General features: G+C 39.8%; 2 protein-coding genes and 1 long non-coding RNA gene across 3 annotated transcripts; 2 read left to right on the top strand and 1 right to left on the bottom strand.

The window, feature by feature from the left end:
* Nucleotides 1-2,494: 2,494 nt before the first annotated feature.
* LOC4337796 (uncharacterized) lies at nt 2,495-5,436 on the bottom strand. Its single transcript, XR_001545726.3, has 3 exons — nt 4,878-5,436; nt 3,308-3,618; nt 2,495-2,778 (listed from the first exon to the last, which is right to left on the bottom strand). It is a non-coding gene; the product is annotated as an uncharacterized lncRNA (long non-coding RNA).
* Nucleotides 5,437-7,348: 1,912 nt separating this feature from the next.
* Nucleotides 7,349-11,919, top strand: LOC4337795 (uncharacterized). The gene is made up of 12 exons (XM_015782541.3): nt 7,349-7,915; nt 8,202-8,345; nt 8,425-8,579; nt 9,259-9,534; nt 9,647-9,774; nt 10,117-10,234; nt 10,358-10,450; nt 10,555-10,632; nt 10,751-10,838; nt 11,243-11,305; nt 11,454-11,522; nt 11,688-11,919. Exons 1-12 carry the CDS (start codon nt 7,498-7,500, stop codon nt 11,729-11,731), a joined length of 1,674 nt encoding a protein of 557 aa, XP_015638027.1. The 5' UTR covers nt 7,349-7,497; the 3' UTR covers nt 11,732-11,919.
* Nucleotides 11,920-13,429: 1,510 nt separating this feature from the next.
* LOC4337794 (pentatricopeptide repeat-containing protein At4g35850, mitochondrial) lies at nt 13,430-19,572 on the top strand. Its single transcript, XM_015785260.3, has 13 exons — nt 13,430-13,582; nt 13,668-13,821; nt 14,991-15,153; nt 15,240-15,305; nt 15,421-15,518; nt 16,023-16,140; nt 16,228-16,437; nt 16,852-16,928; nt 17,367-17,457; nt 18,253-18,318; nt 18,398-18,475; nt 18,636-18,737; nt 18,998-19,572. The coding sequence occupies exons 1-13, from the start codon at nt 13,432-13,434 to the stop codon at nt 19,103-19,105; spliced, it is 1,482 nt and encodes a 493-aa protein (XP_015640746.1). The 5' UTR covers nt 13,430-13,431; the 3' UTR covers nt 19,106-19,572.
* The last annotated feature ends 356 nt before the right edge of the window (nt 19,573-19,928 follow it).

Here is a 19,928-nt window from a genome sequence, read left to right as displayed (position 1 = left end):
TCCCTCCCGCCGTGCGGCCCCGCGGCGGTGGCCCCAGACGAGTGCTCAACCAGCGCTCTCCTCGCCACCACCTCCCCGCGCCGGGTCACCAGGGGTGCCTGCGTGCACCTCCCTGAACACTAGGTACACGTTCGCTAGAAAATGCATGATCGATTTGTTGTGCATATTTTACTTGTCTGGTTAGGGATTGGCCATTTATTTCTATTGTTAATTTTGGAAATAATAGTTCACTAATATATGCCTAAAAATATGTTGTTTGTCAATAGATGGCTGCTCCAACCTCGTTTTCAAATCCTTTAGAGAAATGGATTTACCACAAAAGCAAGGAGTCAATTTTCTTTATCAACTGCATACCCAAAATGGATCATCTTACTGAAATCAGAGGTATAGCAGAGTGCCCGTGCGTTGCACCGCGGGTAATTTAGGGAATGAAGATTAACCTCGACGATTATTCAAGAACTCGAGCACGACCGTAAACATTGACGATGTGTACAGCGATCATAATGTGTATAGTGATCATGAAGGCATGTTCATACTTGGACAATTAGTCCACTCCACATGTTGAGCGAACCCATCTAAGCCTGCTAATTGATTGGATGGAAATGGATTAATTGGGTTGGATTTTAATTTGGTTAGCTTTGGATTGGAGGGAAATGGGCTCGTGCGGTAAATGGATTGGTGCGGGTTGGGTGCACATACCAATTGGTTTGGAGTGGTTTGGTTTTGGATGTAAAATATTGGGGCAAAAATGGGTTGCGTCCATGGGTTCAAATGGATTCTAGGCAATAGCTTCGATCCAAATCAGTTTCAGAACACACGGGCAGTCTCCACCTTCCTCTCTCCTGTTCGTCCTCATGCAACCATCCATACCTCCATGCTGCATCAAGCACTTGAGTATCTGCAGCCCGACGAGGATGAAATCGTAGCCGACGGCGAGACGGCGCCGAATAGCAGGTTGACGCCGCCGCCGCCGCCGCCGCCGCCGCCCATCATCATGAGGCGTGCCGCCTCGGCAACGGTGGCCGGGTGGCGGCCTGCTCGCCCCGTACGTCGTCGTCACTGTCACCGCCGCGTGCTCTGGCGGCTGTGCCCTTCGCTGCACGCCTACTGGCCGACCCGTCCACGCGCCGCCGCCGCAGCTGCTGGTACACCATCTGCTGCTACTGCATCGCCGCCGCCGCAGCCGCGGGGTGGTAGCCGTGGCGGCGGCAGCGGTGGTCTTCTCACTCTCGCCTTGCCATCTTGCTCCTCCAGTTTCACGGCACAACGGCGACGACGAGATCGTGGCGGTGGAGGGGGATAGCGCGACGTGGGGCTAGGCGCGCCGAGCGAGTTAGCACGGGGCACTGCAGCCATGGTCTCCGCCACCTCCACGGCTTGATACGAAGTGGCGAAGCCTGCAGTCTTGCACCGCACACGATTTGGGTTGAGTCCATGGATTGGAAATGGGTTGAGACCATTTGACAATAATGGATTGGGTTGGTTTGGTCCTAAATCTTGCGCGGGTTGGATTGGTTTGGATTTTAGAAGTGATGAAGTGGACTGAACTGGTTTGGTGAACTGTGTATAATGGAGATGGGGTGGGTTGGATTTGGATTGGATTTCTGCCCATTAGCAGGCTTAAACCCATCTTAACATAAACAGGATGCGGGCACGGGAGCGACACAATACACCTGATGTCTGAGCCTGATGAGTGTCGCATGGGAGAGAGGACAGGCAAACAACACGGTCCCTTTATTGTTGTAGGCGATGGATGAAAACTTATGTGGCGAAAGAAAAATCGATATGTTTTAAGCTAGTTAGGCTAATGAGTATAAACCGGAACAGAGCACAACTAATTGGCTGGGTATTATACGTACTCTCCCTTTTTACATAATGAGGTCATTAATCATAATTTTGCATTTCAAATCATAATTTTGCATTTCACTTTCTTTTCTGAAACTTATGTATATATATATATTTTTCACATTGGTTTATTAGTTTCAACACCACGCAATACTATTAAGGACTGATGTACTTTTATCTCAACAAATTAAAAAGGGATAATTTCGTTTCTACCCCTACCTTAAATGTCCAATACTGATTTTACCCTTACCCTTACTTTCTATAGTTTTCATTTTTACCCTCACTGTTTTTAATGAACTAATAATTTGCCCGTGCGGTAGTATTAAAAATACAAATCAATCAACCGAAACAAAAATCAAAATCAAGCATGTAATGAGATATGTTAAAACTAAAAAAAGGGAGCGTCAGATATAGTAATTATTTTTTTATAAAGTGCTACATGCATTAAATAACATCAGGGTTTATTTGTGAAAACCATAACCCTATCAGAAGATTTGTGCAGAACCTAATTTAAATAGGACATAAGTGACAATATAGCAGAGATTTTCTATTGAAGGAATTTATTAAATTCAGATTATGCATGCTGTAGAAAACATCTATTTTGAACAACATTATAACAATTCAAAGCATTGGTTCATTGAGAAATAAATTCAGATTGTGCAATCCAAAACCATCTATTTTGATGTACTCCATAGAAAAATTCAGAGAATAAAACATTACCATCAATCAGTAAATATGACTATGATCATAACCATAAACACCCCTAGACAATTTTAGTTAATCAGTATCTCAATACTATATACTCAACACAATTAACCCAATGTTCCTGAAACATCCATGCATGATACACAACAATTTTGCATATCACGCCTTCTAGCACGTCTCAATGCTTCCATTGTCCACCATGCCTCCACAATCACCTTGCGCCGTCTCCTACAGCAAGCTATCCAAATAAGAGAATGTCTGCATAAAGACTAAATAAACCTATTATGCTATCCAACCTTACAGAAGATCAAAAGTTATTGTCTTAGTTGAAACTAAAACTTAAAAAAAGCTATGAAGAGATATGACATGGGCTAATATATTCTATATGCCAAAAAAAACTATGTAAGCTACATATTTTACATTTAAGTAACAACATCAGTAATCTCACAGTAGTTATCAACAGATTGAGCGTTGCATTAAGATTTACAACTGGACTATTCCTTTATTGGTCCTTTTTACCTCCCTAAACTTATCCATTTGTGGTCTATCATGCATCGTCAAACAATGTGCATCTTTAGAGACATATCAGGACTTATCCATTTGTGGTCTATCATGCATCGTCAAACAATGTGCCTATTTAGAGACATAACAGGGAGGCACCGGTGACTGGATGTGGGTGATGAGCAAATGGTCATCTTCAGGCAATAATGAAAAAAGTTCTTATGCAAAACATCAAAATTCAGATTGTATGCTATACCTATGATGCAGGAAGAGCACAGACTGTTCCTCTTTTTGCACACATAGCGAGAGTTCAAGAAGCAACAAGCATCACCCCGCCACTTCAAGCGTCACAGCTCTCGACAGCGCGGGCATAGAAAATGACCCCTTTACTGAACCTCTTCGTCCTATTCCATCACACAAATAGAGAATAGGAAGAGGAGAAAAAGAAAACCTTGATGGAACTGACAGGCTTAGAGGCAGTAGGTGGTAGGGTCGATGACATCCAGTAAGACGAAGCCGACAGGATAGAGCTGGCGATCATCTGGGTCAGCTGGGAAGAGAGGACGGCTGCAAACAAATGCTAGTGATCAATGCCATGCTTTAAATTAAAAGTATAACAAAACTGAGAAGATTTTGACTATAAATTTGCCATGCTATAAAGTGATTTCGTAGCTTCTAAGTAGTGGCATCCCATCATATTCCATCACGCCTTAGTACATGTAACTCTTGAAAATTCTATTTTTAATTTTCATGTTAAGACACTCCATGTTTCATCAAAAGTTTGTATTTTATTTAAAAGTTTTTTTATGGCCAGGCATTATTTTAAATGTGTTCCATTTTTCTCCTGAAAATTGCCACGATCCAACACAATTTCCGTCATGCCTTAGGGCATGTAACTCTGGAAAATTATATTTTAATATTCATGTTAAGACACTTCATTTTTTATCAAAATTTTGTATTTATAAGTTTTTTTATGGTCAGACATTTTTTAAAATGTATTCCTTTTTTCAGTATAAATCTTATAAATTTAATGGTTGTTTACTACAGGTTGGTATATATAACATAAAATTTACAAGAGGGTAATGTCTTCAGGTGTATAATTTTTCTGGCTCGCATCAATAGCTAAAGCTAAATAGGTGAACAAACAGTATCATAATGAGGAATTTTTCATGCTCTGGCAGCTAGCTGATGTGCACAAATCAATACTTGCAAAAGATGTACTCATTTTCGGCCATGCGTTCAGGAATTTTTCATTCTGGCAGCTACAACCAAAAAAGTTGTGCAAATCGATATGTGATGCATATAACAGAACCTGCAAAATTCTTTATAGAGCATATTCTATAGTGCCCTTCAGTTCTGAAAAGTGCCCAAACTCATTAGCATCAAGCATCAAATATTCTATAGTGCCTTGCCTCTTAAAAATAATTTAAAGAACTCATTAGCAGGCAAGGTAACTGAAGAACTGAAGGACAGAAGACAACACAGTGAAGGTCATCACAATAATCTGATCCAACTTTTTTTTTTCATAAAACTGTTGCAATTCTCTTCCTTCATCAACATCCTGCAAATAATTACACATAATGTTATCCAAGAATCATACAAAACAACGTCATCCTGAATCTTTGCTTTCTCCTTGAGAAGCTGCTTACTATACTCATTCCAAATACCATATAAATGTATATTTCCTGCTTACTAAAACCATATGCATTTTTAGTACATGTATGCTTGATACAACAATTGTTGAAAACCATTCTTTCCGCAAATGGCAAACACTAAATGTATACTATCTAATGAGTTCATTCAATCAGTAGCGAATTTTTCTTTACCTTTTGTAGATGGAGATGTCCCTCGGTGGTGGCGGAGTGGAGGAGCGGCCAGGCGGTTGACGCTGATCCGGCCGCGTTCCCGGATCCCGACTCGGTGGCAGCCCGGAGGAGGTCGAGGGATTGCCGACGACCCGACGGCGGCTCGGTGGAGAGGGATCCGGTGGAGAACAGTGCTCGGCGGAGATTGGTGGTGGTGGTTGCGTGGAGGCGGTCGAGGAGAGATCGGGGGCGACGCCAATCGAGGAGGACGGGAGGGGATCGTGAGGAATGGCGTTGTGGAACCGGTCGTCGAGGCGGAGATCGTGGGCGGTGCAGACGACGCGGAAGGGGGCGAGGGGAGCGGCAGAGGATGTGAGGGGATCGGCGAGGCGGGCGTCAGTGTCCCGGAGGTGCAGTTCGGTGGGGGAGGCAGGCGTCAGTGTCCCTGGCGGTGGCGATTTGGGTTTGGTGGAGGAGTCGGGGCGACTGCTCGCCGCAAGATGGGGGAAGGAGGGGGCGAGCGCTGAGTCAGAAAGAGCAAGCGACACAGGGAGAAGGGGAAGGCCAAAGAACGCGGCGTGGGGAAGGAGGAGTGGGCGTGGGCCGTGGGGAGGAGATCGATCCGAGAGAGAGCGATCGCGTGATGGGAGGAGATTGATGCCATTGGATATGCCAATTGGATGGTTGAGATTACACGCGTCTATCACATGCGTCTGCTATGTTAGGAATCAAGACCACCACTACAGACTTTTTAAGTAGTAGAGATAGAGATTGTTGCTAATTTGAAAACTGTACCGGAGGAGCTTATAGAGGAACGAAGTACAAAAGGTAGATGCTGTACTGGTTTTGTGGTGTCAGAGAAGCCCAAAGAAGTGAAGATACTGAGTTCGGCTCACTGTCTAGACCATCTGTTCACCAAAGGAAAACCGAAATCAGCACAAGAGCTAGATAAATTGTATCAGATTGTTGTTATTTGTGATCACTGTGAGGATAGCTTTCGCCAAGATAAGGCAGTGAACAAACAGAGGCGCTATTCAGAGGCAAGAATTACTGAGATAGATTGTGAAAAAGATCTAATGCTTCAAACTGTCGTATGTGTAGCTGGGCCAAAAGGAAGGGCTTGCAAGCATTCACATCCTGCCTTGGCTCCAAGTAAGATGACTCTGCAATCAATGGAGAAGGTGTTAATGGTTTCCTGGCCCCCTTACAGACATAGGACAGTTGCTGTGGGAGAAGTTTCCAATTGTTCTCGAGAGTATGATGATATAAGTAGAACAAATCTGATTGGGTACGACATGACTCTGGCTGAAGTTAACATACATACCAAGTGATAAAAGGGGGCTCAGGTTCTCCTTTGCTTGATTCTGCAGCAGATTTTGTTGGGTTGCTCCATGGAGGGGCAGATGGATGTTCCTGGTTCATATCGTTACCTGACATTTGCAATGCTTTAACTGATTGGGGTGTTCTTGTTACTTAGCAAATATGGCTGTTAAGAGGTAAATGTACAGTTTTTTTCTGGAGTTTTTCAAATTGTTGAATTGCAACATTTCTCTTTCCGTTTTTGTTTTGTTTAAAGCTTACACATTATCAGTTGTTTTATGATGTCTTGTATTCTTTGCAGTGTTCCCTCAGCGCTTATGTTGCTCGTCGTCGTCGGAATCCCTGGATCAGTTTTCTAGCCTCACACACTTGATTTTGGGCAACTTGACCATGTAAGAAAGAGCATCAGAAAACATTTTGTGATAACAGCTGGCCAGAAATGAAAGGAAGATACATTTTATCCTTTAGGACATATTTTTACTGTACTGAGCATTCACCTCCACATTCAGGGGGACTTTTGGAGAATTTATGTGGGAGAGGCATTCCCCTAGTTGTAAAGCATTATTGGTTCTGTTTCTGCACTTCTATCTGTTTGGTGAAGATGATCTTATTTTTGCTTCAGCCTGATTTTAGTTTTCATTGGCATGGCCGCATGGGCTTGGTTTGTTATTTACTTATGTTGAGATGGTTCCTTTCATTCCTTTGTTTGGTCTTACGCTCGGTGTCTGCTAGCTGCAATTGATGAATTCTTTCTTCCCTAGCTGCACTACAGCCTGAAGCTTGATTGGCAGATCATCTAAAATATTCATACCTGCACTGCTAAACTACAAACTGGGCTTCTCAAGGATTTCAAATATTTGTTTTCTCAGTTCTTTCGCCGTGTTTAGTTACAAATTTTTTATTTAAACTTCCAACTTTTCCATCACATCAAAGCTTTCTTACTCACACAAACTCCCAACTTTTCCGTCACATCGTTCCAATTTCAACCAAACTTCCAATTTTGATGTGAACTAAACACGCCCTTTATATTATTAGGATTGGCCTCTTTCTTCAAGACTCAACTTTCTATTAAAAATTAAAAATATCGTTAATACAAATTTCTGTTTAAAATTTCACATCTATTCAAAAATCAAATTAAAAAATAAAATGTTAGCCCAAGTCTCTGCAGGCCCATCCGGCCCAGCACGTCCCGACGACTCCACGCAGAGGAGGAGGAGGAGGAGGAAGGAAACCCACGAGGGCACGAGGCCGTCGTACACCCGCCGCCGATCACGTCGACGGAGGCGGCCGGAGCCCACTCTGGCAGGCCGTGCGATCTCACATGGCGCCGGTGGAGACGCGGTCGAGGGCAGGAAGGGGGCGGCCGGCGGGGTCCCGATCATCCCCTGTGCGCCGCCGGGACGGCGGCGTGGCTGCCTCCCCTGGCTCCCAATCGGCGGCATCAACAGAGCGGAGGAAGAAGAACCGAGGTTCGAAGAGGAATTTGTCCGATGGGAGCGGTGAGGACGGGAGGCCGGGTAAGAAGATAAATCTGGAGGAGGAGGAGTTGGAGGAGGAGAGGATGCCACTGGAGGACGAGGCCTCTGCTTGCAGTTCTTGCAGTTCTCCGCTATGTGAGCCATACATACCTCGAGTGGTGATTGGATGCAATGCTAAGGGCAAGGAGATTTATAAGCCAATCGAATGTGATGAGTTGAGGGCACTTGATCTGTGGGAAGCGAAATACCAGGCAAAAAGAGGTTTGTTCTCTCTCTTTAATTTAGTCCTGCCCTGGGAATTTTGAAGAAAATTAACAAGTTGTTCTTGTGGATAAAAATGCAAAGAAGGGGAGGACTGAACATGTGTTAAGAACTTATTTCTTTAATTTAAGGGGAGGATTGAACATGTGTTAAGAACTTATTTCTTTAATTTAGTTCTGCCTGCAGTAAGTTTTTTTTGAAATAATGAGTGCTTCTCTCCTTTCATGTATACTAACTGAGTGTTCAAAATCACTATCACTGACTCAATTGCTCCCCTTCCATGTAGATCGGCAAATGAACTTGTGCACTCTAAAACCATGCATACCTCCCACATGCCTAGTCGATCCGAAGCTTCTTCACATCCGTGAATCTTCAACTGAAACTGTTCTTCGTGCTGCCAAGTTTGTCATGGGTCTTTCATCTTCTGTAGGTAAACACCATCCTGTCTTATTCATGAGGATTAAGGTTTACAAATCTTATTGACTGCTAATATGTAAATGCATTTTCAGATGGTAATCCACTATCACAGTGTTCTGGTTTCATTGTCGATTGGGATGACAAGAGCAAGACGGGAATTATCATGACATCAGCACTTCTTATTTGCAAAAAGTCTTCACACACAGACGATTGGAAATATGCAAGCCAATATGCTACTGATGCTCAGGTGAGTTTGCATGGGAAATACAAATCTGTTTCCAAGTTCTAGACTATTACATTTTGCCAATACAATGCTCCATTCATATGGTTTAAGGTCTTTTTGGGGTGGAGGGAAGGGAGGGGGGGGGGCGAATAAACTAGATGATCCATACCTGCGTGCCTACGTATCAATGGTTCCCAACCAATAACTACTACTCTCCTTATGTACCATTCCTACGTAACTCAACAGAAGAGAGTAACAAGTTCTCTCCCTATGGACCATTCCTACGGAACTCAACAAAAAAGGGTGAAAGTAACTAGTACTTGCCCTATGGACAATTTCTATGTAACTCAACCGAATAGTGAGAAAGAATATCAATGGAATATATGGGTTGCTTATCCTAAAAAACCGTCTTGCTTTTACTTATGAAAGATTGGCTCAATAGAGCTACAAACAATGGATGGAGTTATGCGGAAACCATTAGATTTATATTTTTTGTGCCTGCCATGGGTGGTCTTTGTTTTCCTTTCTATAGACAACCTATTTATCTTCCTTCTCGCTAGTCGCTATTGGTCCCAATCCTCAGCTCTACTATCTCATATATCTCGATGATGGTTTTCTCTACTATAATGTGATCATGTGTATCTGGTGCTGTTTAGTTTCCATGCTAACCAAATATAATGTCATTTTGTGCCTATTGTTTCAGGTTGTTGTGCACTTTGTGGATGGTACCACTGTAGAGGGTCAATTTCTCTATTGTCAGGAGCATTACAAGATTGCTTTCTATAAGATTGTGCTGGATAAACCCACTCACTTGCCCTCTTTTAATAAGGGAGTAAAATGGGCTGAAGAAGTCTTCATACTGGGAAGAGATGGAAGTTCACATCTGAGGATAAGCCATGGTAGGGTGCAGTATTTAAATGCACATGTGAATGAACGCCATCACTATATGTACATTCATGGTGTCGATGCAGCTTCTGAGGTACAAATAGATTGCATTTCCTATTTAGGTTATATCTCGTATAATTCATATTTATTCATTTTTATTCATTTTTTACATGTTACTAATTTGAACATTGTCAATTTAATTGTAGTACTACAACGGGGGGCCAGTCATTGACTTCAGAGGAGATGTTGTGGGCATGTATAACCTCAGTACAAGGGGGTCTTTTATTCCTTCTAACATCCTACTTAAGTGCTTGCAGTTGTGGAAGAAGTTTCAGTATGTCTTCTTTTCTCATTTTGTCATGATGTTACCAAATTAATTTATTACTAATCGAGCGTGTTCTGCAATTAAAAAAAAGAAGCTTATTGATTATATTGGTTTAATCTTCATAAGATAGTGGGAGCCATCCAACTAGAATATCAAGGCTGTCCAACTAGAATATTAAGGCTGGTTTGGATTGGAGACAGGAACTTCAATAATAGCATCTAGATGTTTTGTTTAATATTGTTTTTTGGCCGCACTATTAATATATGGTTCTAACTAGTAGAAGTTCTACCCTACCAAATTCGGTAGTGCCAAAACCTTCCCATAATATTTGTAATACGATTGTTTGTACAGCTACATCCCTCGACCACATCTTCAGTTGAAGCTCTGGGGCATCAAATTTCTTGAGCCTGCCCATATTGAGATAATATCTTGCAAGTGCAACATTGATGATGGTCTTATTGTTGAAGAGGTAAATATTGTTTATTGCTGCTATTTTAGGGCTCTTGTTATTGTTGCTTTGGGCTTTCATTCTCTTTTCTTGAAATGCCTACTTTTGCATATTATGGAGTAACTATGTTCAATTTTATCATAGGTGTCAATAGGTTCTTGCGCTGAGAGACTTGGGGTTAGAGTTGGTGATATTATTGAATGCTTCAATGGAAAATGTATTTCTTCTACTGTTGAGGTAATATGTTAGTATGTTTCTAAAAGGTTTGTTAAGTATCCTACAAGCAAAATAAAAGTAGCATTACATGATGTTCTAATATAATTTCTGATTGTTGGTTTTAGTTAGAAAATATGCTGCTGCAGATCTTGGAGGATCATTTTGATGAAGGAAATAGTCTTGATTCTACAATAGATATTGAGGTAAGTTCACTTTATGTTTCTAACACCAAATTGCTTTATTTGTGTTATTTGTGCCTTAACATGAGACAATAATTAGCAAATTATTGACTCTAAGGAATATATTCTATCATCTTTATAGATTGGAGTATTCCACACACGCAAAGGTGTTCGGAGCACACTGAATTTGACAACAAATGTATCTGACAAGGGAGAAGTTGTTGTAAGAGGTGTGTTTCATGCCCTTCACTTCAATTCTGGCCCTATTTTAATGATAATGCCAAGGGCTTCTAAATCTTGAGTTTGTTGCCCAACTCTAAATCTAAGTTTTACATACATACGGTGCACTATACCCAGTATGGTAGAGATCAGATGGATATTTTGGAAATATAGGTAGACTAGAGTACTAGACAAGATTTTAGTGTACTTGGGGCACTATGGCTTCATATAATATATGATCTTGAAGCATTTGAGTTAAATATTTCTTGGACTACAGCATTCGGGGTTGATGTCGTGTTGTGCTGTTCTATTTTTCATTTTTTTCAACATAAAAAAACTGTATCTCTGAGCGCACCTTTTTAGTTGAAATCATAAAGCATTCTCATTAGCAAAGATTTTTATTATTATTTTTTAGGCGATTTACCCATCACCGGAGAAAAGATTTATACAAGTTGTCCAATTGACCAAGCAGATCCAGGTCAGCTAGCTTTTCTTTGTCTTTTGTAACATAATATGTTGTTGCCAATTATATTATTTATGTCTTGTGCATTTTATGGTAGGTTATTAGCCAATTCTATGATATATTTTCAGTAACTCTGGTCTAAAAGGTTAGTTTTTTTGGCCAGACGATTCTCAAATCTCTCTCACGGGTAGAACATCATCATCACCAAGATCACTTGACCATGAAGATTTAGGTAGGGAGTCTCTGCCTGAATTGCATCATTGCATGAGATGTGATACGATCTGGTGTCATTCATTGTTGTTGCTACCTGAACATCTGTTGAGATTTTATCTTCTATAAATTGCTGATAAGTTGAGAGCATTGTATTTTACTGAAATATGGTACTATTCATTTTCAGGTTCTCCCCATTCTCCCACTCGCGAAGAGAGGACACCCACCTGAATATCCACCAGCTGGACCAAGCTTCGTTTTAAACTGATCCGTGCTTACTTTTGCTTATCAACTTGTACATAGATAGTCTCATCATACACCACTTGCTCTCTTCTACCCCTGGGCCCTGCTAATTGTAATCTCACTACACGCCACTTCTGTTCTCTTCTCCATTTTCTTGGAATTCAACGGTTCTTTTATACTCCCTGTGTTTTTTTGGGCCATGTTTTTTTCTCCAACGAAAGTTAGATAAAATTTTGGATACTCGTGGCACGCTTTTTTAAACTGCTAAACTATGTGTTTAGTGCGAAAACTTTCTATATGAAAGTTGCTCTAAAATATCAAATTAATCTATTTTTTAAGTTTGTAAGAAAAAAACTTAATTAATCATACGTTAATACCGTCTCGTTTTGCGTAAAACACTTCATATTTATCTTCATCTTCAGCAGAAAAGAACACCACCTTAATTTCAAAGTCTTAATTCCAATGTCTTCTCATACACTCCCTCCTTTTTTAATAGAGAACTAGAAAAAATGCCCGTGCATTGCAACGAGTGAAGAAATTTTTTTTACAAAATTATAAATTGCAATTAGGAGTCCGATCGTCTCAAATTAGCGTGCGAGTTTGTTTAAAGATATTTCTTATAAAATTCTTTCTGTATTTCTAAAAGCGAACAAACTTAAAGACCGAATCAAATATGGATATGCATTTCCAAAGCGAACGAAACAGATATGGATATGTATTTCCAAAAGCAAATGGATTTAAAAACCGACTCAAACACGGATGACGAACCAAAACACCGGCAAAAACATCTTCAATTTTTATAATAATAGAGATATCGTTGACTTTTAGCATAACATAGACCATTCAGCTTATTCCAAAAAAAAATGTCACTTATTTCCTTGTGTCTTATTTTATATTAAAGAAACTATAAGTATGACTTGTATCTTAGCATGTTTATACTGATTCGCACAAAAAAACAGAGGTATTATCTTTTTTGATTCCTTAACTATGCAGCCATAGCTATATGCGTACATGGAAATCATGTCCGTGGAACAGTATGTTTATATGCGGATTTTCTAACTTTATCGTTATTTGCACACATGAACTATGCAAATAACCTTTGGTTTGCAGTATGCCACAGTTGACACCTGATCGAGTGTTTATTTTTAAAAAAATCAAAAATTTAACCAAATGAAACTACGCTAAATTATCCCGATACATGATGCTTATTATATCATGTTGAAACGTCCTAGAGTCTTCCGGCTAGCTTCACAATGTGGCGGGCTAGACGATTTGGATTCGAAGTATCATCCTTTTTAACTATTTCATTATGCTTAATATATATCGTGTTTGCCTTGTCTTCATACCACCAATAGAAATCGTTACAAGAGGAAAGCAAAATTATTACTCGTATTTTAGAGTAAATTTGACGTTGCGAAATCGTTAAAAAGAGGGAATAATATTATTACTCGTATTGGTAAATTTCACATCTCACATTGTCCAGGTAAAAATAAATTATCCCGGAAGAAAACAGTAAAATTCACATTGAGCTGGCAACATTTGCCAGGGAAAAAAAAAATAAAACAACCCTTGCACTGTTGGTCTTGGGCCGTCTCGTCGAATGTTCCGATTGAGATCGATTTATCTCGGCCCATTTTGATCTTGGCCGTCCATTCCATTCCAGTACGATCGGATGGTGCAGCGCTCGAATGGATCCACGAGTTAAAACCCTCTTCCTCTCTCTCTCTCGCTTCGTCTTCCTCCTCCACACGAAGCGGCAGCGCCACCACCACCTCCGCCGCTCTCTCCACTGCGCCGCCGGCGCCATGAGCCTCCTCAGCAACTCCCTCCTGCTCCAAGGTACACCCGCCCTCCATTTCTCCTAGGGCCGAGCCCCTATGCGTGGTCCAAGATCTCCTTGACCTTTTTGGATCTGGCTGTGCAGGGCGGTTGCGGCATGCGGCGGCTTCAGCGGTGGCGGCGGCGGCGATGGGGCGGCGCGGGGTGGCGACGTCGACGGAGGAGTACAATCGCCGGAACTACGCCAACAACATCTCCGAGTACAATACCGTCTTCGGGTCCCTCACCGCGCAGCGCAGGCATGTCTCTCGGTTCTTGCATGCCAACTGTTCGACGCAATGCCGAGCGCTGGCATGCTTGTTGAGATGGCTTAGTTGTGATTATTTTTTCCTGCTTCCTCGATGATTTAGTTTGTACAAGAGCACAACGCTCGCTAGCCTAAATGTGGCCATTCTGCAACCGGGCATGCTACCGGCCAGAATGCCAGATGAACACAATTATACATGGTGTCGATTGTAGACCATTGTACTATTTTGCACACAAGGATTTTTAGTGCTGTACAGGAAGCATTCTTGTTTCTGGTGGCTGTCTTTGTGCTGAATGTAGGTTGATTCACTCGTCTGTATTTCCTCCAGTCTGTCTCAATACAATACGCCAGTGAGCATGGGCAGCTCTAGTGCCACAGTTTGACCCTAAGTACTTATCACTGAGCCTAGGAAGCTAGAGTGCCTTAGTTTCACCTGAATTACTTGCAAACCATCTAAGTTCAGAAGTTAGTACACATGTTTGGTTTGTCAAGTTTGTAGCTTTCTTGACCAAAATATGCACATTTTATAATGTCAACTTCCATCTTGATTTTATAAGATATATCATATATGCTCAATGCTTTTTTCTTATACAATACTCCCTCCTTCCCAAATTGATTATTATATAATGGAATTCAAAATTTCTCAAATTGATCATCATATAACTACATGAACACAGATTTCATCAGAATACATTTAATGCAACATGGGAGAATGTGTGCATGCTAAGGAGTAATTGACATGGTGTTTTAATCGATGCATGCATTGTGGGAGAATGTGTGCATGATGTCTTCATTGATGTGTTTTAAATTATAAATTATCCTTGGTTTTGGTGCATAAACATATATGATGATCAATTTGGGAAGGAGGGAGTATTTATCAGTACATTTATGCAAATGGTGTATTTGGCAAACACTTTTTCACCTTATGTTTGCCACATTAAGCTATATCTTTTGGTTGATAGCCATTCTTGAGAATTTATTTATGTAGCTTGGACTACCAACCATTTGATGCCCTATGTTGATACGTCCATGTGTTTTGTTCTGCATGATTGTGCCATTGTGAGTCTTTGTTTTGTCGGTAGCAGTTCCATGGTAGTAACCTCTGTTTGCTTAGGCTCTATTCTTTATCAAGTCTGAACAGAACTTTTGCATTGTTTTTAGGCACTACCTATTGCGTGATGCTTATGATGACATGATGCTTGATGGGGTTCAGCCTGTGCGGGACACATTCCACAATCTCATAGTCGGTGCCATGAAAGGCAGCCGGCTACAAGATGCATTCTACTTTCGTGATCAGATGAAAGAAATGGGTTTGCAGCCTGATGTTAGACCGTGTCTTCTTTGAATTAATTTCATCTCTTGTTTAGGGTTTTGTGAGATTGGTTGGGCTAAAGGCATTATATTTTGTAGGTTAACCTTTACAACTTCTTGATCTCCACTTGTGGGAAAAGCAAAAACTCAGATGCAGCGATCATGGTTAGACAATAATTGAGTTTTTGTTATTGTGGTCATGTGGTGCTGTTCTCCTATTTGGAATGTATTATCTTTGTTCCTATGCTCACTAATGCTTTCATCTTGCTACCTGTAAAAGCTTTTAGAAGAAATGAAGGCACATGGCGTTAAGTTGAAAGGTGAAACATACACTTGTCTTTTGAATGCACTTGCAGCAACAGGGCGTACAGATCAAGTGTAAGGGTTCCTCAACATTCTTTTGCTCAAACAGTAGATCACGGCAACAACTGAGGCTGAAATATAAAATCGTTTGGTCTATACACATTGTGGTTCACTATGCATAGCATGATTTCATGAAGTACTGAATACCATCTAGCAATGAATAAGCCAAGGCCTAATTGACATTAATAACTCATTACCTTTGTTATTTCTGTTCACTTCATCCGAACTGCTAATCACTCTATTGAATCTGCATGGATCTGCCTGATTGAGCATGTGAGGAAAAAATGTAGAAAGATATTACAAAATGTAAAATCATATATAACTTATGTTTTGAATTTAAGAATATTGGAATTGTTAGTACCAATGTAACCGATCTGGAGGTTGCAGTACAATTAACTTGCTGTTACTTCCATGCCAATACATCCATATTAATAGAAATGTTACTTAACGTACTGCAGTTTCTACTTTAACCATTTACCCTTTTGTGAGAAACTTCTCATAAATATTTTGTTTTGACAGGTATGCTATAGTTCGTGATATGACCGCTGCTGGGCTTGGATTAAACAAGTTTTGTTATGCTGGACTAATAACCGCATTCAAGAACAAGGCACCAACCACTGAGGAGACTATGACAAAAGTATGTTTTGCATACATGGGCAGTTATTAGATGGATGTATTTAACATGTTCAAACAGTTAATTTGAACTACAATTTTTTTCTATCAGATTGTCGAGTTTGTTCAGCAGTCAAAAGGTTGGAAAAATGTTGAAAGAGTATCAAAAGATAGCTCCGAAAATATAATGATGAATGTGTCAGAGGAAGAGCTTTATAACCTGCCAACAGCTGAATATGTACATAGACAAGCATTTGTCTATAAACAGATGACAATTTATCATGTTGCTATCCATGCTTGTGCAGACCTGAAGAGCAAAGAGGTGTGCTTATTTTGCCTTTGTGTTACCTTTTTTGCATTAACTAATACTCCCTCCATCCAACAATACAAGCATTTGAATTTTGTCCTAGAATATAAGCATTCCTACACTACTTGTCACATGAATCACCTCTCAGTTCTCAATCTCTAATACAAATTTCTTCCTATATTACACCCCCCCCCAACCATCTCCCATCAAATGAGGGGCACTAAAATCTTTTCTCCTCAACCTTATTTGCTAAACAACCTAGAAATGCTTATATTGTTGGACGGAGTGAGTTCGTGGTTGCTGTTCAGCAGCCTCGACAGTTGACATAAATGTATGCTTTCGCGTACCCTACTGTTGCCCAAAATCTTCAACATTGAGTTATATGTCCTAGTTCCATGAAGAAGTTCAATTTACTTTGCTATTCTGCAGACACTTGAAGTACTTCTTGACATGCTTATTAAAGATGGATTTACTTATGATGCCTTCATTGCGATGCAAGCTATGAGGTAATCTATTCTATGGATGTTTACCATTTCCTGATATAAGTTTTAGTGCCTGAACAATATGATGTAGTGATCTAATTGCATTGTTAGTTGTTCCAGAGGTGTACAGTATAGAAGTATGTCCCACTATGCCCTCATTATTATTGTTAAAGTATGAAAGAACATTCATCTTTAAAAAATATCTGGTGTTTCTCTGCTCTCTAAATTTTCAGTCTTGAGTATTATATTTGCTGAAAACCTTCTTGAGTACACATATATTATAACTGTTCATATCAAAGGATCATTGCTTTTTTTAATGGATTCCTTTTGGGAATGGTATATTTTCTATTTTTTGGGCATGTCTGTCCTTGTTTTGCTACCCCTTCATGTGTCCTGTTTTATTGTACTACCAACTAGTTTCTGATTCTAGCTGCTATTTTGTTATTCTTTTAACTGAAAAAGGTGTTATCTTCAATGTGGAGATATTGATTCCGCCGTTAAGATTTTTGAAGAGTACACAAGCTCAAAATCCCCGCCTGCAGAGTTGTATGTGGTGAGTAAAACCCTTAGTAAGAAGGGAAACTTTTGTTGAGGAAGTGATTTTTTTTTTGGCAGGGAAAAAAGTTAAGTACAAAAAAAATGAAACAAGTTTGAGATCATTAATCATTAACCATAAGTGCTAACTGTATTCTGAAAGTACAAAAATTATGTTTAGTACCTAATCCCTCTACAGAGTAAAAAAAAGACCGAGTCGATAAGATAGTGTAGTTTGCACGATTCTACTATTCTTATGTCATAAAAAAAAAACAAGTTTGAGATCAATCACTGTTAAGTTCACACGATTAGCTTACCTCTTGTGTTCACTACATCAGTTCCTAGTGGTTTCATGAAATTTAAAAATCAGTTTGATCATTGTCTTGTCAAAAGTGATACTGTTACTTTTTTGGTTGACAAGCAACATAGGTTTGGAACTTTGGATTCCTCTACATAATTTACAATTCTAGTGAATAACAGGTTTACTATACAGTATACACTGCTGAACCTACTCTGGTTTTGTGCCGTTTCTAAGCTTTTGAACTGAAACACAAATTAAGGCACTATACCATTTCTTACATTTTAGTTACTATATAGGATTTATACTATCTGCTTTCTTGCTTATTAGTCACAGTAGCATTGTCTTTTACAGCACTGCTAAATAAATAAATAACTTTTACCATGGTGGAGCTCATTGAGGATCTACATGGAAATCATAAAAAAGTAGTCCATTTCAGTTGACACTCTATCTCTTGTTTCGAACTTTGTGCTCTCATATATATTTGTGTGTATTCTATGCATAATTGGCATGCAGACACTTGCTGAGGGAGCTATGATTGGGCATACACCAAGAGGAATGCAACTTGCTCAAGAAACCATAGTAATTTTTCCTTCTGTTTTGGTTTTCTAGTTTCTCCAACTTAGAAATTCAATTTTTTACATCTCAGAATATTTTTCAGGAGAAGATGACTTCGAGAAATTTCTTCTTAAACGCAAGGATGGGAACTGATCTTCTACTTGCAGCTTCAGGTGAAAAGGTAAGTATCACAGCTACCACCCTCCTGTACTTGCAAGTCCTACAAATGCTAATGCATCTATTTGAAGAAAACACAATTATTTTACTTATGTCATATTCTTGAAATGAATCCAAATAGCTTCCCAAATCACTTACGGTTGAAACTCTGTGGATTCTTTCAGACTGGTGGATATACAATAGCAAATTATGTCTGGGATCTCATGCAAAACCGCAGAATCACTCCATCACTTCCTGCTGTTGAAGCATACTACAAGGGTTTGAAGGTAAGCTCAGATTTTGCAATATTGTGGCTAGTATGTTTAATTCACCCTAGAATCACCCATGATATTGTTTCCTTATATTGCATTGAGTAAATTCATTAGCTGCGTACCGTCCTGATTTTTTTTTTTGAAATCATTGGATATTTACATATCATAGTATGCTGACCTAAAGTCACTGTTATAAACTACTAGTATATGGAGTTTTATTCATGTTTCTCTCTTTTTATTCTAATTACATTTCATCTCCCTTCTTTTCAAATCAGGAACGTGAAATTCCTTCTGATGATCCACGGCTCATGAATGTTAGCCGTGTCTTGGACAATCTGAGCATTCGTTTTGGACCAAGGAGAAACAGTAACGCACAGGCATAATGTCGTCGTCACTAATCCAATGCGAGTTAGATTTTGTGTTAATAAAACTGCTGGATACATCATCAATATGTTAGCACTTGAGAAGATCAACGAACTGAAATTAGGATAGCACAAAGCGAATATGAAACCATCAAGAGATGAAACCATCAAGCATGATGACAAGGATCAGGGTACCCAAGTCCAACCTGAAGGATTTTCATCCGCATCGCGGAAAATCTGATTCTCAAGTTTCTTTTAACTTTTGTAAACTTACTGTTGTCGGAATGTTACTTATCACACTGGTTTAGAGAGTTTATTCTGCTGAGTAATTTGACATTAGATGTCCATTCCATTGCTACCTTTCAGGCTTCAGCTGCGAGTGTATCTGAATGGTCATTTCTCAGTTTGACAAATAATTGTTGTGAGTTTAACTTCAAAGAATCACTGGAAGAATTTTATGCAAAGGAATATTATGACTCCCTGGTTCATTTCTGCTTCTTGAAAACGCTTTGCTTCGTAGAAAAAAGAGAAGCGATAATTATGAAAAAAATGTTGCTTTAATTTTAACTGCCACTGCCAAGATACCATCGTGCTAATAACATGTAGTATAGCCTAGTCTGACGCGTTGTACCAATTCTTTTGATTATAATTATTGGCAAGGCTTTGTATTATAATAATTCAGAGATAATTTTCAATTTAGATTTTAGGACAGACTAATTTTAGAGGCTTTTCTTCGTCACTTATGTTGCCAGCCCTCTTTTCACTATCGCTACAAATTTATACTTCTTCCGTCCCAAAAATATAAAACCTAATATTGGACATGTATTAGTAATATGACGAATCT

Source organism: Oryza sativa, chromosome 5, assembly GCF_034140825.1.
Source record: "Oryza sativa Japonica Group chromosome 5, ASM3414082v1".
Lineage (NCBI taxonomy): Eukaryota > Viridiplantae > Streptophyta > Magnoliopsida > Poales > Poaceae > Oryza > Oryza sativa.
This window is presented reverse-complemented; position numbering and strand designations above follow the sequence as displayed.

Excerpts from the sequence above, each read along its gene's own strand:
- LOC4337794 (XM_015785260.3), top strand. The coding sequence starts at position 13,432 with ATGGATCCACGAGTTAAAACCCTCTTCCTCTCTCTCTCTCGCTTCGTC. Across the intron at positions 13,583-13,667 it reads CAACTCCCTCCTGCTCCAAG|GGCGGTTGCGGCATGCGGCG; the intron begins GTACACCCGCCC and ends CTGGCTGTGCAG. Across the intron at positions 16,438-16,851 it reads CAGACCTGAAGAGCAAAGAG|ACACTTGAAGTACTTCTTGA; the intron begins GTGTGCTTATTT and ends GCTATTCTGCAG.
- LOC4337795 (XM_015782541.3), top strand. The coding sequence starts at position 7,498 with ATGGCGCCGGTGGAGACGCGGTCGAGGGCAGGAAGGGGGCGGCCGGCG. Across the intron at positions 9,535-9,646 it reads GTGTCGATGCAGCTTCTGAG|TACTACAACGGGGGGCCAGT; the intron begins GTACAAATAGAT and ends ATTTAATTGTAG. Across the intron at positions 10,839-11,242 it reads GGGAGAAGTTGTTGTAAGAG|GCGATTTACCCATCACCGGA; the intron begins GTGTGTTTCATG and ends ATTATTTTTTAG.